This window comes from Fukomys damarensis, unplaced genomic scaffold (genome assembly GCF_012274545.1).
Source record: "Fukomys damarensis isolate Sample0158 unplaced genomic scaffold, DMR_v1.0_HiC HiC_scaffold_24, whole genome shotgun sequence".
NCBI classification, from domain to species: Eukaryota; Metazoa; Chordata; class Mammalia; order Rodentia; family Bathyergidae; genus Fukomys; species Fukomys damarensis.
Genome location: NW_022900936.1, coordinates 65,690,990 through 65,714,336, shown reverse-complemented (window position 1 = coordinate 65,714,336; position 23,347 = coordinate 65,690,990). Strand labels below are relative to the sequence as shown.

At 43.2% G+C, this 23,347-nt stretch overlaps 1 protein-coding gene across 5 annotated transcripts in view; it reads left to right on the top strand.

Annotated features, from left to right (window-relative positions):
- Nucleotides 1-6: 6 nt before the first annotated feature.
- Nucleotides 7-23,347, top strand: part of Ildr1 (immunoglobulin like domain containing receptor 1) — a 32,893-nt gene continuing 9,552 nt past the window's right edge. For 4 of the 5 annotated variants that reach the window (XM_010629986.2, XM_010629984.2, XM_010629985.1 and 1 more), the window contains exons 1-5: nucleotides 7-174; nucleotides 10,871-11,041; nucleotides 12,448-12,597; nucleotides 17,518-17,637; nucleotides 17,893-18,039. In XM_010629986.2, the coding sequence (XP_010628288.1) occupies nucleotides 120-174; nucleotides 10,871-11,041; nucleotides 12,448-12,597; nucleotides 17,518-17,637; nucleotides 17,893-18,039 (643 nt within the window). In that variant the 5' untranslated portion in view covers nucleotides 7-119. Of the gene's footprint in view, nucleotides 175-10,870; nucleotides 11,042-12,447; nucleotides 12,598-12,777; nucleotides 12,821-16,126; nucleotides 16,204-17,517; nucleotides 17,638-17,892; nucleotides 18,040-23,347 lie in introns of those variants that run through there. The other variant, XM_010629987.1, reaches the window with a different exon arrangement.

The window sequence follows — 23,347 nt, the reverse complement described above, 5'->3', positions numbered from 1 at the left end:
CCTGCCGCGCTGCGCCCGGGGACTGGAAAACCGGCGGGCTGCTGTTGATGTGCGTCCTGGGGCGATGCTGAAGGCAGAAGACACCGCGCCCCGAAGCTGCTGAGCTGAAAGAGGCCGGCATGGGCCCCAAGCTGCCCACAGCTTGGCTGCTCCTCCTCACCTGGCTCCCAACAGGTGAGCCGTAGAAAGTGGGACTCACCGGAGCCCAGGGAGAAGGAAGCCATTGTTTCCTGGCCTGGCAGAGCTGGCCACCGGCCGGGCAGTGGTGGCGGCCTGGGCTGAGCTTCGGCGGCTCTTGGCACGGGCACCAGCCGGTGCGGGTACTGGATCGAGTTTCTGCCTGAGGGAACCTGTTGTTTTCCTCCTTTATAAGCCCAGGCCCTTTCGGAAGGGGTACTGAAAAGAAGGAAATCCACACCCCTGGACTCCTCTCAAATAGTTAATAGGCATTTCTTAATCTCTGAAGCTGAATCGACCGGGGCAAAAGCACTATTCGTGAAATTCCTACTTTTTCTCCTTCATCAGCTACATGCTTTTAGGTTCTAGAAATAGTGACAACCATATTGGCCCAGAGTGGATTTATTTCATTCCTGGGAGGTTCTGTGTCATGAGCATTGGAGGGAACGGTGGCACAATTCCGAGTCTGTGTTGCCAGACACCAACAGCTCACCGTGTTTGACGCCACTTTTCTACTTTCTTTGTATCCACTCACTTTCTTCACTTAACCTCTTGCTCATTCTCTTCCCTGAGGTGCCCGACCACCTACAGTCTCATCAGCTTCCTCCTTTTAGCCTGTACACCAATCCCCCGTCGACTTTCCAGCATGGTCTTCTTGTGTGTGTCTTGTTGTATCTCTTAGAAACAGAAGTGTGTATCTGCATGAGTGAAACCAGGCAGAAAAGGGCAGCAAAGTGACAGACTGTACAGGCTCTTTCAACCCTTTTCAAATTAGGGTGTAGGAGTGACTTTGCAAACCAGACTTATAAATTCCCTTGGAAGTTCCACCCTGTTTTATTTCATTTTACCTTCTTCACCCTTTTATGTATAACCGACCGTACACCTTTAAGTTGTCAGTGGAAGCTCACAGTTTGCTTGCAGATCAAACTGAGTCTTGTATTTTTTTAAGGGAAAAGATGTAGTGTGAAAGTGTGGGCAGAATTTCTTTTCTTTTTTGGTACCCAGGATTAAACTCAGGACCTTGCACTTGCAAGGCAGGTGGTGGAACCACTGAATTTCCATTTTTATAAACTTGAGAGGACCTGAGAATTGCTCAGGTGAAACCAACTCTTACTCAGATAGGATTCCACAATAACTCAAGATGAATGTTAAGAATAAATGAAGGGAGAGTTGTAAAAGGGCAAGAAACATGGAAAGTTTGTAGCCCCAAAGCCCTGTGCCTTGTAAGATTTTATGTATTTATTTTTGCAGGATAGAGGACCTATTAATTGTCTGAAGGCGATAAGACTAGATGTTGGACACCCACAATGCACTAGGAAATGGACTAAATCTCTAAATTTCTGTACCTGAAATCCCATCAGAGGATCCACTGCCAATTTAGACTGTGAATGCAAATTCAGAAAACTGCCACATCTTTGCCTGGTCTTTCCCCCTTTGCCATGCATGTCCATCTCAAATGCCACAGCCTTCGCATGCCTCTGAAACTGAGCTGTGTTTTCAGAGAAACAGGTCTGCTTCCACTTCTGTCCTGGAGGACCCCATCTGTAGAATTAAGATTTCAGAGACAGCAATTATCTGGGTCAATATAATAAGAAAATAGGCCTGGCAGATAGAAATCCCATTAGATTATAAACTTCAATCCTTAAACCACTGCTATCATGTTTTAAAAAGCTGTCCAACTTTTATGAAGAATGCTGAACGCTGAACCTTTTTCAAATATAATGATTACAAACAAAGACCCAAACATTACATTCCACAGTAGGCAGCTGGACAGGGGCTTCAGAAAGCATGACTTCCAGTGTCTATGCACTAGCCAGCCACACAGTGTTGGCTAAAGACACTAAAATAGCGCTTAGAAAAGACTCTGGTCTTTTCCTGACAGTCCTTTCATGGAAATGTTTTAGGACCAGAGAATGCCAAAAGCAAAAATATCTTAAGTGATTGTCACTTCCATTTCACAGATGAGAAATTGAAATTTCAACTGTTTGACTCCAATACTTAAGAGCGGGGAATTGCTATTTTAGCAGATACATTCCCTGGTTATGTGCAGAAATGTGAATAAAACTTCATTTAACCATTTAATATGGCTTTGTGGTAGATGTTTGTGTAACTCTGGGCAATATACTGAACTATTCCAAGCCTGCAGTAAATAGGGATGATAGAGGTTTATATGTCATAAGTGAGGCTTAATTAAAATGAAGGTTCTAACACACTTCAGAGAGAGCCTGCACAGTGAGGGAGAGCTTCATAAATATTAGCCGTGGTGACAATGGTGCTTGTGACTCAGTTCCAAGATAGTTTAAACCTAACCTTAAAGAATGTAACTCTTCCTTCGCCTGAGCTAACAAACTGAACAGTAAGATGACAGTGCTAAGCTTTCCATTTTTGTAACAAGACACCTGAGGTAATCAACTTAAAAAGAGGGAAGATTTCTTTTTAGCTGTTGGAAGTTTTCATGGAGGAAGAATTGAAATATGAACAACAGTGAAGAATTCATGGGGGAGAGAACTGATCAGTTTGGCTAAGGCGGTGTGCAGGCTGGCAGTAATGGTAGATCACACTAGAATGGTTGTGAAGATGGGCAGAGAGAACACCCGAAAATATTTAGGAGATAAGTAAACCCAATTCAACGGTAGATTATATAGGAAGACTGAGGGAGGAAGTGATAGCAGGGGTGGTCCCTAATGTTTTTTTTTTTTGTATCAGGAATCGAACTCAGGTCCTTGCACTTGCAAGGCAGGCCACCGAACCGCTGAGCTAAATCCCCAGCTAGTCCCTAATGTTTGATCTTGCCCATTCACTAAGATGGGAAGCATGGGAGAAGCCCAGATTTGTATGGAAGGATGATGACTTAGACTTTTGGCTTGAATTAGAGTTTGAAACAACCAAAAGGAGCCATCAGGGCCATTTGAGTACATATATCTGTCAGGGTCCTTGTTACAATCATAGGGTTTCATATACAAAGCTCTAGTAGTTTTTGAGGATCCTTGTAAGATTTATTAGCCATGACAGAATTCATCTATGTGTTGACTTGTTTATTTTGACTCTTCTGCCTCGAGTGTATGTTCCAACGGCACAGGGACCTGCTCTTTGTGCTTTCTACTGTACCCCTATCATTTGGACCAGTTCCTGGCTCAGAGGAGATACTCAGAAATGAATGAAAATGTGTGCATTCTGGTGGGGTACAAATTTGCATGTACTCTGAAATTAGTGTGTGATGACATGAATCACTAGCTTGGGTGAATGACTTTGGGAAACCCCAAGTATCTGCCCTTCAACTAAGTCTTGTCCTCTTCCTGTGGTAATCAAAGGAATGTCAAGTTCAAACCACCTGAGTGGCTATTTTTTTCACCTAGTAGTTTATAAAAAATTTTTTAGATTGAAATTTTCCCCTCTTGGAAAGATTTATAGTGAAGCATGGGGCTGTCACTGTTTTGGAAAATGTACACTTCTTTTCTGAATTACCTATTGAAATATAAAAGGCTTATTCTCTTTGCTGGAATTAAAGGATGCATGTGAAAAGGTACTTATATAAAAATATTCATTTCAGCAATTCATGTCAGCACTGTTTGTAATAGTGAAGAATCAGAATCAACCTAAATGTTGATAGTTAGGAAAATGTGTTTATCCATGGACTGAATTTTCTTGCAAGCAATAAAATATTAGATCTGTATGTGCTGGTATAGAATATAATGATACATATGTCATTCATGTGAAGGAAAAAAGTTGCTAAATGTATGTACATAATATGATTAATTTATAAGATAGCATAGGCAAGGGTATGGAGAGTTGTACACCAAATTATCAATAATAGTTCCTCTAGACTCTAGAGAGTAAAATGCATGATGAGGGAGGAACTTTTTACTTTTACCTTTCTTTATTTTGAAGTATTTTTCTTATTTATTATAGATTAGCTTTTGTTAAGGGGAGAAAATGTTTCTATACAAAATGATTAAAATAAATTTGTGAGCATCTCTTAAATTTGTGAATATTCCTTAAAGGGTTAAATCTAAAACAGAAACTTCCCTGAAAGTCAGGGTGTCAGAATAGAAAGTGTTGGCTTTCAGAGTTTAGAGATCTAAACAATCTATCGTAGTTACTGGCTATGCGGCCTTAAGGAAATTAATCTCTGAGGTTGGTTGGTTTGTTTTTTTACACTGTTGAAATTGAGGGGAAAAAACCCTCCTATTTTATTTAACAAAAATTAAATGAGATAACATGTAATCAGACTCAATATCATGTGTAAGAAAACAGTAAGTGCTCAGTATATATCACTGTCCTTTTCAGGGTAACCACATGCTTAGTTCGTCTCCTCCTCAGCCTAGCACTGTTGAGCAGCACATACCAGACCTTTATTAAACACACAATATCTGGCACAATTCCTCTCCCACTCATTCCACATTCCTCATCCTCAACTCTCCTCTCCCAACACCTCTATCCCTTCCTTCTCATCCATTACTCATTGTGGGTTCATTTCCCCTTTATTCTTATATTTGCACTGTTATCTAAGGAAATGTAGCAGATACTGATGGCAAATATACTTGGGGAGATAGCTTGCACAGACACAAACTCTGATAAGATTGAAGCTGTGTACTTTTTGTTAACCTGCTGAATGGAGTCAAGGTGCTTATGTAGTTGAAAAACTTTCAAGAATCAATTCCCTTCAGGGTCAGCACCAAGCCATCAGCCTCCCCAGGAAAAAACTGTGTTCTGCATCCCTATATTAGCTCTATATGACTCTAACAAAATACCTGAGATTATTAGCTGAGAAAGAGGAAGGGTTTATGTTGGCTCATAGTTTTGGAGAATTCAGTCCATCGTTGGTTGGGCCATTGCATTGGAGATTGTGGTGGCAGGAGAGCGTGTTAGAGCAAGGCAGCTCACCTCAGGGTATCTGGGAAGTAAAGAGGGAGAGGAAGGAACCAACATTCCACAGTGCCCCCATGGCGTGCCTCCCAGTGACCTGAAGTCACCTCCCCGTAGCACCCCTCACTGAGTACTGAATCTTTAACACATGGACCTTTTTTTTTTTTGTACTGGAGCTCGACGTTAGGTTCTTGTGCTTGCAAGGCAGGTGGTGGAACCACTGAGCTAAATCCCTGGCCCTAACACATAGTCTTTTAGGTGATCCCAGGTCCAAACTATAATAGCATACCCTCTTTCATGAAGAACCCTTGTATGGAATGGAGGGACACCATCTTGCCTTCCCCAAATAGTTCTTACTTTTTAAAAAATTTGTTTAGTACCTATATCTCTATACTGTATAGATGATATCTTCTGAAACTGATATCTTGTCCAATCCTACATTGTGCAAAGAAGATCAACTAAAAAAATCATGAAGTTGTGTGCATATTTGGAAATATATGCCATTTAATTGACAAAATCCTCTGCTTTCGTTAACGCATCTTCCTTCTGCTTTAGTATAGGATGGTAGTCCCCACTTAGCATGGCAGTATAGCCTTGGAAAGCACCTCATGGTGGGAAACAGAGAATCCCCTTTCCTCCCCTCCTTCCCATGACCTCTAATATCTCATCTGAAGTTTCCTTTCTCCCCTGAAGTGACAGGTCTTCCCCTCTTCCTCTTTCACAGAGGCAGACCATGAATGGACTTGCTGGAGTACAAAGCTACAAAGCTATTAATCCATTAACTCATTTTGCAAAGAGTTAGCTATAATGACAGTTTACGTTTGTATAATTTTAATTCTTTTTAAGTGGTTCTTTTGTATGTTGGCCTTAATGGATCTCAGTCTCCTAAATTAGACAAGGTAACTGCAAATGGTACAAATGAGGGCTGATGTTAATGAAATATCTGCCTGTGTGCCAGGGTCTTTGCTAAGCGGGGCACATTTATCCTCACCATAACCCTATGAGGCAGATATTGCTGTCATCCCAATTTTGCACACAACCAGAAACCATAGTTTGGAAATAACTTAGCTATAACATTAATTTGGAAATAACGTAACTTAGGATGGGAAGTAAAGAAATAAATTCAGGCTCCAGACTTAAAGTTTTCAATAGAAAAAATGGTAGAGACAGATTTGTATGGCAATGAAATGAGAAGGAAATGCTGGAGGATGAAGAAAACTCAAAAATGTAGAAACTTTTGGTGCTAAGTTTGAAAAGACAAAGGTGAAACAAGATGTCAAGCATTTCACTTTTTGAATCCACTCATATTTTCAGCCCAAATTCTTCTGGTTTTCAGTTTCTTCTTCAAAACCCCACCCACTGAGTGCTATGGATGTCTATTGTGGTTGGTTGCACAGATTGATTAGAGGCTAAGAGAAATGGGAGATTTTTTCCTTTGAGATGGGCTTCTTGTGGCTTCCTTTCTCTCTCCTACAATCTGGAGAATCCTACTGCTTTTTGAGTCTAATGCCTGGCTTGCACCATAGAAGGTGAAGCTTGCCAGCCTGGGGAAAATTATGTTTTGGTGTCAGTGACACCTGAGTTCAAATCCTGATACTGATACTATTTAGGTTAGGTAGTTAGGTTGTTGAGCACTTGGGGCCTTGGATTAAACCTACTGGACTTCTGTCCACATAGTTGTGCAGAGCTGGTAGTCTCTCGATGGGTTGAAAGAATGATAGATAAAGAACATATATCACCTGTGTGTAGTAGATACTGAGAGCAGCATAAACTATAGTTGATTTGTTAGTACATGGTACTCTTCCTCACTCTGTGTGTGTGTGTGTGTGTGTGTGTGTGTGTGTGTGTGTAGAGTGAAGGTAAAATATTTGTTCAGGATACAGTGGGGTTGGTGAACCCCTTAGTGAGCGCAGTGTGTTCAGAATATGTGGGGAACTGGCCTATTTTAAGCTTTAAAATTCATGCAGAGGATGGAATCATAGAGAGGATCAAGGAGTACTCTGGCTGCAAAGCCAGCACTGATCCTAGTAAAGGTGAGTTGGTCACCACACAAGGTTTGCCCATAATGAAGTCATTCATGTAAGGGGAGCTAAATGTGTGTTTTTAATCAAGGTGATCACCCTTGTCCCCATTCTCCTCCCTCAGAAGAGTCAGAATCAGCAATCTTCAAAGGTACAGTACTCTAGAGCAACTTTTGCTTCAACAAGATGCCCTTTCCTGATCCTTAGCAACCCTACTCCTTTTCCAAATGTTCCTTCTCTGTAGTCTTTGAATAAACTACTACTCATTAAATTACCCTTCAACCAAATAAAGAAATGTAGGTTATTAATCACCACTATCAGAGTGACTGCTGCCAATGTTTTAATTATTGCTTGTATAGCCTGGCCCCAGTTCCAACTATTGGTAGACTTATGGATACCAGTCAGCTTCCTTTCCTTCAGGAATTGCTCTGCAGAGTGGCACGAACACTTCTCAGAGACAAAATATTGACTCTGACCTGCAGAGAAACCAAGAACGACCACAGACAATTAAGTCTCTAAATTGTTTCAAGTCTGAGATTTGTTGTATATGAAGTGGGTGTGGCTTGACTACTCTCACGCTCACATTTAATGTATAAAAGAAAATATTTGAAGATGGCGGCATGTGAACATAAGGCTTTATTTAGACCCAGTTCAGTGGATTTTTTTTTTTTGTCTGTTCCAATCCCTATGTGTTGCTGAACAAGATAAGCCAATGTGGACAATGGTACTTTATTCACTATCAAAATTTTATCTGTAGCTGTTTTTACTAGTCAGTTAAACCTGTGATGGGTAGAAGCTCCAAGGTCTACTTCAGATCAATTACGGCAAAAATAAATAAATAAATAAACAATGCAACAACCTCACAAAGCAGTGGTGAGAGAAGAGGAACAAGAATAAAATAGCCAGATTGCAAAAATAACCCATGTAAGGCTTCTGCTGCTGGTCATGGCCTTTCTGTTCTGAATGGCCTGAGCTCTGAGATTCCTGCAGCTGAGACAGACAATAGCTATTTTCCCCGCAAACTCCTGAAGGTTTATTCTGAAAGTGATGGCTTTTCCATTCACAGCTGAATAAGGAAGTCATCCAGCTTCCTAAAAAGAAAACTTTCACCTTATTGCTCTTCAGAAAAAGCCTTCAGTAATTGTCCATGAACTAGAAGTAAACATTGGATTGTAACCTACCTCCCACTCACCACCAATAGTCCCTCCTTATTCACCTTCTGTCTCCTTTACAGCCAGAGACACCAGCTAGATTGGTTTCCTCTAGGCTCCTTTAGCTGGCCTTTCCTGATAAGTGACGTTGCTCACTCCTGTATCCACCTCCCTGGGTCTTCCAACTTACTCCCCACTTCTCAAGCATCATCTTAATCCTACCCAAGCTTTAGGTTCTATCTTAAGTGTCCCCCTTTGGAGCAGTCTGTCCCACTCATCTGGCTCCCCTGCCCTGCTACAGCTTTTCCCTAACTCTTCTGTCACAGTGCTGCAGACCAGTGAGGCCATTTCTGCTGGCTGGAACCTGTCCCAAGCACCACTGAGCTTTCTCTCTATGGACATGAGAAAACAGATGAAGGTGCCCATCCTGAGCTCAAGGGACTGTGGTCAGCAGGTGAGGCAGTATCTAGAATCTAGAATCACAGGACTCTCGCCCCCAAGGTAGGCATGCCTGTTGTTCTGTTAGGAGGTGACTCAGTCAAGAAGAAGGAGGTTAACCCTGAGAATTCTTCTGGGCAGAATCTCACCTTGAACCTTTTTTTCCTTGGCTCTCATAATAAAAGAAAAGAGTTGGACATTCCTAACATGATAATATGATGTCTGAAATGATTTAAAATTAGAAATTGTTTGAGTGTCATGTCAGCACTCAAAAAGCTTTTATAGCTTAGAACATTTCGGATTTGGGGTTTTCAGATTAGGGATGTTTGTTCTATAGCACTAGTATCTTTATCTCTCCTCATAGCTGAGGAAGTGGAAGCTTGGGGACAGTAAATATCTTGTCCAGTGTCTCAGTAAAGACTGGGTTTGACTTGAACCAGTAGTATCTGAGTCCAAAGTCTACAAGATTCTTTCTTTCTTTCTTTTTCTTTTTTTGGAGGAAAATAGAAAGTTATTTTCATTTTCATTTGAGCTGGTTTTTGTTTGTGACACATAGTAGTTATCGTCACAGAGAGTTCGTAATATACATATTACATCGTAATCAGTTTTGCTTTCTGTTCCCCCCATTCTTCCTTTTTACTTCATCCCAGATCCTCTTCCCATCTCTACAAAGTCTACTTCCCTCTTTCCTACCATCTCTCTTCTATTTTGCTCTTTAAATTATTTATATTTTGAATTTCTCATATAAGGAAAACCATGTGATATTTAACTTTCTGTGTCTGGTTTATTTCACTTAACTTTACAGTCCCAAGATGCATCCATTTATCCTTTTCTGTGGCTGAATAGTACTCCCTCTTATTTGTACCCATATTTTTCAAAGTGTGGTCCTCTGAGCAGTAGCATTGGCATCTCCTGGAAAATTGTCAGAAATGTAAGTCCTAGGGCCTCATTCACGTTCTGCTGAATTGGAAACTTCTGGCGTAGGGCCCAGAAATCTGGGCTGTCACAAGTCCTGGGGCTGTACCTTCCAATTTGAGAATTGGGTCCCTCGGAGGACCCCCTTCTAGGCTGGCCTAGAAACCACACTAACATGGGAAACTTTCAAAATGCTAGTTGCTGATGGCCCCCTGACTGAGCCACAGCCCCACCTGATTCTTCTGTGCCAGCTGACTCCTCTTCAGGTACACCTAGAGCTTTAGGAATGCCTATGGAACCGGATGAACTTCAGATGGAATTTTTAAAAAAGAAAAATGCTTAATTCCCTCACGTCTTTCTTATTACATCTTGTCACCACTTAATCATTCTTGTTGCATTTGCTCTATGCCTATGTTGTACAACTGGATGTCACTGGTGCTTGTGTTTTTGGTCATTCATGCCTGCATCTACTTAACAGATGTTGTGGAGTGCCATGGATATGACAGGCGTGGCGCAAGGTATGTGTTTGAACAGTGAATTAGAGACAAATGCATGTGCTGTCTGAGCGCCTCTGACTGCCATGAACAGGCAGTCACTAAGAAACAGAGAAAAGCTGCCTAAGGGTAGGGTGAGGAATTCTGGGAAAACAGAGAGGCCTTCTTCAAGCCTTGCAGTCAGCAAGCTGTTTGAGAAGGTGAGGGTATAACTGAAGAGCCATGGAAGGGCCGCTAACTGGAGAGGAGTAGAGTGGTGGCAGGGGAGATGGAAGAGGACCCCAGGTTGGGTGAGTCACTCAAGTGAAGGCCTGGAGAAGAGAATCATTCCAACATGGTGAGCAAAGTCCTGAGCAACTGCAGCCTTGAATGACAGGTGGGGTGTGAAGAGAGATGAGGCATGAGAAGAAGGTAGGAGGCAGACCCAAGGAGTCATCTAGGCCTGGTGATGGAGTCTGAACTTTAGGGAAATGGGAAACTAACAAGAGAAGTGATATGGAAAAAAAAGCATATTGACAAGATCACTCCAGGACAGACAGAGCTTATTTTTAAACAGTTCTTGTTGGATATGTTAATACTGCTAATGGACTGTAAGCTCTGGGTGTTTTCCTTTCTCCCTTTTGCCTGTGCCTTGCCAGGGTACTGAGGGCCATCTCCATCCCATTCTCAGGGAGAAGTCAGACCCAGTCTGTGACCTCTCAACCAGTCAGGCAGGAGGGAAGGCAGGATGTTTTGTTCATTTGCATTGCTTGTATTAATCCCTGAGGAGTAGGTTGCCTTCAGCATTATCTTCTGCTCTTACTTTCAGGATGCCTGTCCTTGCTGGTGACAGTCCAGGACACAGAACGCTATGTCACCCTGTTTGCCTCCGTTACCCTCAAATGTGACTACACCACCTCTGCCCAGCTCCAGGACGTGGTGGTGACCTGGCGTTTCAAGTCCTTCTGCAAGGACCCCATCTTTGATTACTTCTCTGCCTGTGAGTTCCCTCCCATTTCTTATTCTGCACAGGGCCCAGGCATCTCTGTGATGTTCCATCACTGGGGCCAGGAATTATTTAGGATTGCAGATCTTCATAGTGAGAAGCCACTGAGATGTATTCCCTTCCGTCTGTAGATAAACAATATTTATCCAGAACCCAGGCTGAAAAATAACTTGCCCAAGTTCAGATACTAGTTTATTTTCAAACTTTTGGCCTACCTTGTTCTAAAAAAATATTTAAGGCAGCTCAGATATTCTATAAAATGCAGAGCAAGTCCTGCACCTTGTCCATTCCTGGTTCATGCCAGTCCGATGATGAGACCTGCCCCCCTCCCCATCATCCCGCTGCTTTTGAATATAGACAGGCAAGCATCTTACCCTCCACAGAATGCAAAACCTGAATGGTCACTGCTGAAGCCCTGCCACTGCTGTATTCCCTTCCTGGGCCAGCCTTCCTGGTGATGGTCACTCCTCGGTTGAGCACTCTGAGTGTTGGAGAGTTTTCTGTCCCAGGCAGCCCTTTCGCAATTGGGCATTTCAGTGCTGTCCAGCCAAGCCCTGCCTCTCAGTAACAACTGCCTGGGTCCAGAGCTTTTCCCAAACTGGCCGTTTCTGTCTTCTCTCTTGAAACAAAGGAACTCAGAAACCCCCAGTCAGCTGGAGACAACCTTTTAGAAATTTTGAGGCTAGAGGTAGACACTTTAGAGCCATAGTAGCAAGCCTATGACACGTGTGCTGCAGTGGACACATGGAGCCCTGTCTGTTGGCACAAGAGCCAAGTCACCCAGCAGCTGAGAGCATTGGGTCACAGTTGTGTTTTCTAAGCTAAAACCTCAGTATTTCAGTGTTGGCACTTTGTGATAAATAAGTGGGTTTGGGATAGCAGTTTGGGCCCTCAATTGCTAGAAGATTCACCATCACTGCCCTGGAGGAGAGCTGAGGCAGAATGAGCTGGAAGCATCATCCTTACCATCTGCAGCCCTGGGGCTATTGTCTTCAATAGGATTTAAGCAGAACCAAAATATCTAGTTAGAGCTACTCACTGTTCCTGAAACTGTCCCCAAAATACCCACCAGAGACATTATTTCTTGGTGGTTGCTCTTGAAGTGCCTGGGCTAAGTGGGAAGGGAGGAGCGATTAGAGTAGTAGGCATTGGCAGCCATCAGACAGCTCTCAGATGTTCTGTTGTAAGGAGGGTGAATGAGTGCTGTGGGAACAGAGGCTATCAATGAGGCTGGGGAATTCGGGACTTGAGATAGGGGCATACAACCAGGACTTGGAGATGATGGCTTCTTAAGGGGCCTGGAGTCTTGTTGCTGAATGTGGGCTTTCTGTCATCACCTTGTGATTGATGGGCATCAGCTGGGAGTTTATTCTGTAGACTTGCATGTGTTCTTTTTTCAGCATACCAGGCGGCTCTATCTCTGGGCCAAGACCCCTCCAATGACTGCAATGATAACCAGAGGGAAGTTCGAATTGTGGCCCAGCGACGGGGGCAGAGTGAGCCAGTGCTGGGGGTGGATTACCGACAGCGCAAGATCACCATCCAGAACCGTGAGTGCGGGGGAAGTGGTAGGGGATGTAGGGTGGGGGAGGTGCAGACACAGGCCTGGCTGGCTGAGTCAGCACGGGATTTACCATTCTCTTCTGATCTCCTGGGTTACACTGTCATTGTTTGAGAAAAGTGCCACATTCTTAGAATGTGCTGTGTTGTCTGAAATTACTTCCCTGGAACTTGTTCTGTGGATCAGAGGATGTTCTGTGGAGCAGACTAAAGGTCTGGGTGTGTGAGTGGGTTCTTCGACTTTCTTGAGATTCAGAGTGAAGTGTGAAATGGTTCCTTTGATCCTTTCCACATATTGCTGTCAGGGTCCAGTCAAACTCCAGGTCCCTGGGTTCCAATCAGGCCACTTCTGTTGCTTATACAAAGGAAATACAGGCTTGTGAGAAGGTGACCACTTAGACTACTATCCTCCATTGGTAGAAGAAAGAGTGAAGGGCTTGGCATAAAAAGCCATGTGGGAGAATCCCAGCACTTCTGCTCAGTGATCAGCACCAGATCAGTTATTTCCTCTGGTTTCTGATTTCTCAGCTGAGAGATAAGAATCTGGTTCCCCACACTGAAGTGCAGTGAAGGCAGTGTCTAAGGATTGGGTCTAAGGCTCTTTGTGCCTGGTGTAGGAAGTAGCAGTTGGAGCGTTGGCCCTGCAGCCAGACTCAGGTATAGGTTCTCGGTCTGTACACAGAGATCTGTGCCTTGGGTGAACCCTTCCACTATTTCAGCCTCAAATTCTTTAAGATAGGACTTGTGCTAGTACCCATCTCACAGAGAATTGGGGACTGATACCATGTAAAAATCACTCAGCAAGCAGTGAGTATGCAATGATCATTAGTCGTCAGTACACTTTGGGGAGTGTGGGCTCATGCCTCTGGTTGCTAACCTGTGATCCAGCACTGCTGCAGTAAGTCACTGGCACAATATTGAAACTTCATTTCAGTGAGACTGATGTGCTGGTTTTAAAAATTTCCTAGTTAAAAGAAAAAATGGCAGGGCCAGGGATTTAGCTCAGCGGTTCTGTGGCCTGCCTTGCAAGTGCAAGGACCCAAGTTCAATCCCCGGTACCAAAAAGAAAGAAAGAAAAAATGGCAGAGGGCACCCAGCTGGCCACTCATGGTTTCTACAGCCACATGTGAGGAAATCAGTGACTATTCTATTCTGTGACCATTTAAAGGCAGATAACTTAAACAGCCAGTTTACTCATTGCTTCCAACTTTGTAATACTTAGATCTTTTTACATCCAACCTCTGGTTTTCCTAGGCTAGCCCTGGATCCCTTGTCCTTAGGGAATATCTGTCTCGTCTCCAAGTGCAAAAGATTCAAGGTGGCTGTACTATCTCCAGAGCCAGAATTAAGATCTGACCCCAAAGTTGAAGCCCTCTTTAATTAGCAAGTCTCATTTATAGTTTTTGAAGGATTAGCAGACCCATAGATAATGGTCTGTGCCCTTCTGTTTTTATCTAATTTGAAAGAGCACTTTCTACTACCTATGCTTCCTCTACTACCTTTGGGTCAAAAATCTGCCTCTTTCTTACCCCTACAAGGAAAGCACTATTTCTCCTTGGGTTTTATTTTTACCTCCTAGTTTGTTGTGACTTCCTGGAGCCCTTGCTTTCTGATACTCTCAGGCCTGTGTTTTTATGATTTGAGATAGCACTGTCAAAGAGTTGTTGGATCATCTAAAATATTAACATATTTGAATGTCCTTATTGTGCTGACAATAAGGCGTTTTCAGTAACAACTGGGGCAGATTTATAATGCTTATCAAGCTTTGGGAGGACTTTTGCCCAAAGCACTTTCACCATTCTTTCTAGTCTAGGGTAAGTTTGTGGGAAAGGTAGTTGGTTTGGAAAATTGTGGATAGGAGAAACATCACAAGAGCTGACGTAAAAGAGAAGGAAACAGAAGTCAGAATTTGCTCCCACATTGCATGACCTTGTGTTTTTGTTTCATTTCCTCAATAGCTATTTCTTAATAAACAGATAATAAAAGAGTTATAGATATGACTATTAACAGATATGACCAAGAACAATTCTGTCTTGCTAAGGTCTTTAAGAATTTGAAGATATCCTCCTGTACTTACTGAGATTAAAAGCAAGGTACAGCCATCCCTTCTGGTTGTGGAGGGGCCCTGTTGCCTTAGACTGGTTTTTAAACCCTTCTAGAATAGAAAAAGTCTTGTTCCTCTTTAATGCTCCCACAGTTCCTGACATAATGCTGAACCTACAGAAGGTCTTTAGTAAACATTTGTCCAGTTTGCTAAACTGGAACATATCTTAATCATTTATTTATCTTAATGAAGTATCAGACTATTCAGGGCTCATAGCACTTAAATTCCTTAAATTCTTTTCTTTTTTTTCCCCCCGCTTCTGGTTGTAGTTCTTTGCATATACTGGATATTAATCTTTCATCAGAGTATGATTTGCAAATACTTTCTCCTACATTGTGGGTTGTCTTTTAGCTGTGCTTGTGATTTCTGTGGCAGTGCAGAAACTTTTTAAAAAGATGAGATCCAAATTGCTGATTCTTTTAAGAGTGTGAAATAGGAAGAAAAGGGCTAAAGGTGGAGGGAAAGGGGGAAGGGTAGGGGCAAGGAAATAAGGGAAAAGGAAAAAATAATGAGAAAATGAAAAAATGGAAATAGAGTTTGTTAATGAGGAGGGGAGGAAGTGGAGGGAGGGCAGGGACAAGGGGAAAAAATGAGAACCAAGACCTGTCATGTGAAGGCACAGGATCCCAGTAATGAATGTAACTGTATTGTAGACCTAGATGGTACAAATAAACTCAATGAAAAGAAAAAAAAAAAGAAAACCAAATTGTTGATTCTTTGTGCTACCCATGCTACTGAGGATTTGTTCATAAAGTCTTTTCCTATACCAATGTCTTCAAGAGTTCTAACTAACTTATCTTCCAGCAAGTTTAGTGCTTCTGTTTTAATATTTATATCTTTAATCCACTTGTTTTTTAGTTTAGTGCATGGTGAAAGATACAGGCCTAGTTTTAATCTTTGACAAGTTGAAATCCAGTTTCTCTAATACCATTTATTAATTAAATTCTTTTCTTAGGCATCCTTTACTCTTAGAAATATTGGTATCCATCCATACTGATTTAACTTTATCTTATAACCCTTCCTTCAAGGTCCAGTGGTATTTGCTTATCTTCAGCTGGTAAAGGGTACAGGCTGCAGAGTTTCCTACCCAGTTTGGAGAATATAATAGAGATTAATGTTTAAGAACCACAACCTCTGAGGCAGAAAGATATGGGTTTGGACCCATCTTTACTGAGTACTATTATCTGTATGTTATTTGGCCAATTCCTTAGCCTCTTTATGTCTTTATTTTCCTCATCTGAAATGTAGCCAAATAATCATGCCTTCTATCATTTAGGATTAAGTTTAACTGTTGGTAAGCAAACCCCCAAAATATTAGTGACTTAAGCAATAAAAAAGTTTTGTTTGTTTCTCACATGTAGAACCAGAGGCATTTACAGTCTAGACCTAATACGGCGTTTCTGTTTTTCATTAAGTCCTCAGGAAATCAAGTTCTGTCTACCTAACCAAGAATGTCATCTTCTTCCTCCAAATCCAAGATGGCAGCTATCAGGTTTGCTTTCCAAGCCACAGTAGTCTATTTTATGTTGCTATTAAAAGATGCCAGAGATGGATAATTTTGTAAAGAAAATAGGCTTTTTTAGCTCATAATTCTGAGTGCTAAAAGTCCAAGCTTAGCACCACTGGTTTGGCCTCAAGTGAGGGCCCCTTTGGTGGGATCACTGAATGGTTGATGGCATTATGGTAGGAGTATATCCAAGAGAGATCACATGGAAAGGTAGGAAGCTATAGAACAGAGAGGACCAGTTTTACTTTTTTTTTACTAACTACCCACACTTTCAGAAATTAATTGAGGTCCTACAAGAACTATGTTCATCCCTCCCCAGTGCAGTGTCTTCAGGGACCTAGCTGCCTTGCTCTCAGCCCACCTACTAAAGGTTCCACCACCTCCCAACATTACCACATGAAGGCCCAAGGTTCCAACCCTTGGTAATGCACTGAAACCCTGTCTAAACTATAGCACCAGGTAATAGAGTTGGAGAGGAAGAAGAAAGGGCAATGTTGTTCACAATCTGTTTTTAAGAAATCTCCTGGGAAGCACTACATGACACTTCTTATGTTCTACAGACCAGAACTGAATCACTTTTCCATGTCCATATGTAAGAGAGAATGGGAAACATGGATTTTATTCCGGGCTCCTATTTTAGTCTGTTTTGTGCTTTTATAACAGAATACCTGACACCTGGTAATTTATACTAAGTGTAAATGTACTGTATTTGTTCATTGCTCTGGAGGTTGAGGAGTTTGAACTTTGGCGAGGGTCTTAACTCTGTCTCTTCATGTAGCAGAAGGTAAGAAGGCAAGAAGGTCCCAGACTCACCTTTCATCATGTGCCAATCCCAACCTTCTGTAGGGCTTCCTCATGACCCAGTCATCTTTCAGGGGTCCCCCCTCTTAACGCCGAAATGATGACAGTAGCATTGCAATATGAGCTCTGAAGTGGAAAATATTTAAACATAGATGGTAAACATTCTACAATTGTAGAGAAAGTGAAAAATATAATGGGAGACAACCGGTCATCTCTACCTCACCTACTTCGAGGTTTGTGGTGGGAATGAATTAGAGTAATCTATCTAGAAGCCTTATAAAGTAAAGTATACGGAGGGACCCCACAAGTAAGTTCTACCATTACTATCCTGTTGCGAGAAAGAGGAAGGTCTTGGAGGAAGAAACTGAGACTGTTTTTCTCATCCACCAGGGTTCCTCTGAGGTCACGGAAGGACAATGCCGATTCCCTGAAGATACTACTGGCCAGAAACTGCTTTGTCTGCTGACTCCTGGCACTTTCCCCTTCCTTCCTGTACAGGAGCAGATCTTGTGATTAATGAAGTGATGTGGTGGGACCATGGAGTGTATTACTGCACCATTGAGGCTCCTGGGGACACCTCTGGAGACCCAGATAAGGAGGTGAAGCTCGTCGTCCTGCGTAAGTGCTATTGGCACTTTCTGTGGTGTCACCATAACATTTGTAGGAACAGCAACAACCCAAAGCAAAAACAAAAACGAACCGGTATTATTGTCATTTGTGAGTCGCTGAATTACATTATCAAAGCTAAGTGTTTTTTTGTTTGTTTGTTTTATTACCAATCTGTCACTCAAGGTTAACCTGTAGATCAAGAGCACGAGACCCAGTGATACCTCCCTATATATTGTTCGCCCCTCCTTGGCTTCTCCCTCACAGACTGGCTGACGGTGATCTTTATCATTCTGGGAGCCCTCCTCCTGCTGCTGCTGATTGGAATGTGTTGGTGCCAGTGCTGCCCACAGTACTGCTGCTGCTACATCCGCTGCCCCTGCTGCCCCACTCGCTGCTGCTGCCCTGAGGAAGGTGAGCAGGGACAGACCGGCTGTGGGGCAGGCTGGTACTGGTGTGCCCTGTACTCCGAGCACATCGACCTACCAAGTGCACTGCACAACCGTGGGTTCTTCTGGGTTCTCCTCTGTGCCTATATCCATCACAAGTTCCAAGGATACTAGCCTCGCCCTCTAAATGGTGCCTATGGATCTATGGAGCCACATGGAAGGCAGAAACATAAGGATTTCTCTCTGTCAACCTCCGGAGCTGCCAAAAGCCTTTTTCAGATGGCTCTGCCTACTGACAGCATTTCCTCAGTGATTCTGATTTGCCTGGGCTATAGTCTTTGCCCCTAGTACTGACCCTGCCTAGACATAAAGGAATGTTACAAATGAAGCACTGAGAGAGATAAAGGAAAAAAAATTCTACTTAGTGTAGTACTTTTTGTTTTGGGTACAGACAGGGTCTTGCTTTTGATACCACATGTGTGCACCCTCCCGCAACACCGGGCAGTTCTCTCACAGACACCAACTGGGTGTCCTATAATTTAGCTCTCTGACACTACCTACCTGGAGAAAGCGACAGATCCCACAGTGCTGCCATGGGACTGCTCCCCACAACAGATGGCAATCGCAAGTCAGAAGTGATTACCTGAACTTTTGACCAACTGGCTATAAACTGGAGGTGTCTAAAACCCCCTCTTTAGGTTGCTTTAATCTGCTAGAGCAGCTTCTCAAACCTGGGAACACTTCACTTACATTTATTTACCCACTTTTTACCAAGGCTATAGTAAAGGATACAGGTAAAGAGATACATATTCCAGGTATGTCGGGGGAGACCTCCGTGCCTTCTTCAGTGCATGGACACCCAGCACCTCTACATGGTAAAACCCAGAAGCTCCTTTTGAGTTTTTATCTGTGTTTTACTACAGAGGTGTGACTGAGTCATTGACCATTGGTGATCAGCTGAACTTTCAGCCCCTCTTCCCTCCCTGGAGTTTAGGGGATGGATTTTTCCAAAAGTCCCCACCTTCTAAGTATGTGCTGGCCTTCCTTGTGGCAAGCCCCCATCCTGAAGCCAATGGGGAGCTCCCCAGCCACCAGCCATCTCATTAGTGTGCAGAAGATATTCATCACTCTGGAGAGACCGAGGATTCTGGGAGCTTTGTCAGGATCCATGTGCAGAAGTGTGTATTTTTTTTTCTGTTACATTTTCCCACCAGTTCTTAAAAAGACTTGAAAAGAGCAGAGCACAAAGGTTTTGAAGCAGTGATGCTTAATCTGAAGCTCTGCACCACCAGCCTTTTTTATTTTTATTTACTTATATTTTTGAGACAGAGACTTGCAAGTTGCCCAGGCTTGATGTGAGGAGTCTGCTTTAGCCTCCCTCAGTGCCAGGGTCACAGGCGAGCCCCGAAGCGCCCAACTTGCTCTAACTAGGGTCTTTATTTGGGTTAAAATTTGATCCTTCAAAGCAGGACTATAAAAATGTGGATGTCGAGTGTATGACAAAGGCAAAAGAATTAATGAATTATTCTATAAAGATCTTTTATTAGTAAATAGATGGACTACAATCGATGTTTTAAATGGAAGTTTTTGTTTCCATTTTAAATAACGTTGTCTTTTCTTGATGATATGCTACCACATGGTAGGAAATTTGCAAAATTCAGAAAAATGTGGACTAATCTGAGCAGCCACAGACAACCACTTTTATCATTTTGGTTCATTTGAAAGAAAAATTCTAAGAGGAAAAATAAAGAAATGCCCATTACAATAGAAACAAAAACCTAATCTTCATTAAGAAGGTCAGTTGTCTGAGTCTGGTTTCAGGCCTATGCTCCAAGATTGCTGTCTTACAGGAAAAGAGAACTAACTTTTATTGGATAGCATCATGTGTCTGGCCTTTGCATATATTTCCTCACTGAATTCTCACAACAACCCTAGAAGGCAGATATCATCCCTCTTTAACAGGGGAGGAGCCAGCAGGTCAGAGGTCTCATAGCTAGTATGCAGCAGTGACAGTGCAGGGTTGAGTCCACGTCCGTGTGACTTGTGTCTGTGCATCTCATGCAGGTGCCACCCCAGCCTCTCTGGGAACAGCTAAGACAACAGGAACTCTTTAGAGAGGGAAAAATAGCAGAGAACTCAGCGTTGGGCTATGGGATCCCTGCTATTCAGCGTCATCAGAGAGAGAGGCCCTGGGAAAACTGTCACTGGAGTGGTGATATGGGAGATGAGATGAGTAATTTCCTAGGACGCCTTCTTAGAGTCTGCAGATTTGTGGAGCACTGAAATCCAGCAAGACTGGGAAGACAAATGCATTCAGATTCAGTCAGTGAGCTGAAACAGGTTCTGGGGAGAGGTTCTGGGCAGAGAGTGTTTTTGTCCCCGGGTGGTTAGAATTCATTTTAAAGGACTGGTAAAATGAAGAAATGCAGGCCACAGAGACCTCTGGACTTAAGCTGATGAGGTCACTTTCAAAGTGAGTCACTGTTCAAAAAAGAAAAAAAAAAGTGAGTCACTGTTCTGAGAATTTCAGAGACATGAGGAATTACATTAAAAGGGAAGAATTGTTAAGGAAAGTGCTATGATTAGTGGAGGGAGATTTTTTGTTGTTGTTGTTATTGGTTCTTTTAGACCAAGATAACCCTAAACCTATATGTATGTAAGCAGAGAGCCAAGGCCAGTGCGTGAGAAAAAAACAAAGATGTAAGAAGTGAGGTAGGCATTGATGCCTGCCCAGAAAGAACTGACCTAAGAAGCGGGAGGGGAGCGAGGGAAGGTGGCCAGGTGGGGCGGGGAGGTGGAAAGTCAAGAACTGTAGAGGATGATGCCAGTAGAAGGGAAGAAGCTCACATCAGACTGTCCTGACTTTAACAAATCAGAGTAATAGATGCTGAAGGGAACCTTGAGAAAGTTGCTGGTGATTCTGGAGTTTCTCTAACCACAGCCCACCTCCCCAGCCTGCTTACACTTTCCCTGATAGTTAGCACAGGCTTGGAGAGGACAACAACAAAAATGACACCAAATTTTAGTACTCCTTGATAATCCACCTACTCTTGATTTACAGATGAACGTTTTCAAAATCGAGTCTTACTTTTTCTGTGAGAATCAGAGAAGCAGCTTTCACCCCTAGGGGGGTTACTGGCTGTATGTATTCCCGAGAATTTGGAGACACACACACACACACACACACTCCGCGTGAGTCACAGTCCACCCTGAGACTCTCTGACCTCTCCCTCCACAGCCCCCACTGCCAAGGGAAGTGAGGCCTGGAAAGACTTTTCCACAGTTACACAACCTGTTTGTGGTGGGCCTTGGCCTAGACTTACATCCCTCGACTCCATATGCAGGGTGGTTTCTTTGCCCGGAACAAAAATGATGTCATCAGCTGAAAGGTCACAGGGAGAGAAAGACCTGAGATGTGGGGACTGTTTAACCTGCCTCTAGAGAGGCAGGAACACATATTCAATAGATAGATCAACTAAGGAGAGTCCTACTGGGAAGAGGGCTCTTTGAGGTGTGGCCTGAGTGGAGTGCACCTACTGGTGGTTCCCTACAGTTAAATGACAAGAGTTCAAAGGGTCAATGGCACTGCAGGAAGCTCCTGAAGAGGTTGCTGACTTGACTGACCCATCAATTCGGGGAGAGTGATAGTTTGAGAAAAGCAAAAGGACTGAGTGGCTATGGAGGATGCCAACTGTGAGGGAGGATAAGTACGGGTCTCTGGAGTCTGGTGAGCTGGTGAGAGTCATTTCTGTCACAAAGGGGTTGTCTTAATGAATATGTCCTGGTTTTTCCTCAGAGATGAAAATTAATATGCCTTTGGTGGTTTAGTCTCCAAATCCATGTGTTTGTCTCCTCTTAAGGGATCTAAGGCAAAAGACACCATTTATTATAACAATGAGAGCTACTGCGAGCTCTTTCTCATCTATTACGCATTTCCTCTTTTAATCTCCACAGCCTTGTGAAAGAGTTATTTGGCTTCCAGATTAGCAGACTGGGATGAGAGACTCTGGAAATTCACTCAAAGTCACACAGCCAGTGATACCAGAGTGTAACTGAAGTCCCTCTGCCTCAAAGCCTGTATTTAAAGGCCATATATCTCCAAGTATTAAGAACCCTTAGTAGTCAGTTCTAGGTTGACTGCCAGCATTGAATCAAGGACTTGGTGGAAAATGCACCTTTTCTTGCCTTGTATCAAAATAGCTGAAGGAAAGTGTCCAGGAGTGGGACCTATGGAAGTGGCTAAATGGTACCATGTGGAAAAAGCCAGGATCCAATGAAAGTGGCAGAGGGCAGGGTTGTTCCTAATAGAACCAGATGTTCCCTATCTTGGGGCCAGAGAGTAGTCTGAGGTAGGCTTTGAAAGGTGTGGGGCTGAGTTTGAAAGAAATAAACCAAGGAAGTTCTTCTGACGAAGATTTTCTTGTGGGATTTTGTTATTTTGTTTTGTTTTTTTTTGGCTTGATCACAGAAAGTAAAGAAGTCTGGGGACTTGGCGACATGGCAGAAAGAGACAGACACAGTTTCAGACCCTGGCTCTGCCAGACATGGAGCACCTTGGGCTAGGAAGGCGATCTCTCTGAGCCCAGCTTTTTCATCTGATGCCATATTCAGAGAATTCTGAGAGGATGTTAGTATACACTGAGCAGTTGATGTGTATCCACGGTGGCCAGTAGAGGGCGCTTGGGAGGGGGGCATCCATTAGGGAGAGCAAGGTGCTGAGTAGGATTTGTTCGCAGGGATGCTGAGCGCTGGCAGTTAGCATGAAGGTGTGGCAGCTGGGTGAGTTGCCAAGAGTTTGCATCTGATTTCCTCCTGACCTGACTGTGGTTCACCATCAGGGCTAGAGCTCAGACACTTCTGGGGGCTCTGCTAGAACCACTTCCTGTTGTGTGGAAATTGTTTTGCAACGGAGCTACCCCTCAAATGGGCCTTTGCCACTCTGCATAGCTAGATTGCCTGCCTTCCGCCCCCTCCTCTGTGCCAGCAGAGCCTCAGGCAGCGCCCTGCTGCTTTAGGGGAGTCCACAGGGCCTGGCCAACTGAGCAGGGTCTGAGAGCATCAGGCTGGGCCTGTCATTGTTCAGAGCAAGTACAATGTGCAAGTGCATCTCCCACATGCATGAATGGGCAGCAACCTTGGGAGCCATGTGGCACTCAGCCACAACTGGTTCAAAATAGAAGTTCATGAACAAAAACAAATGTGTTTATTTTTAATTTGTGCTCATTATAGTTAGGGTGCTTCAGAGCAGCTGCGCCTAGGAGACCATACCGACATTTTGGTTGACCTCTGGCGCTCCTTTTCGCACTTTTTTTTTTTTTTTTTTTTTTTTTTTT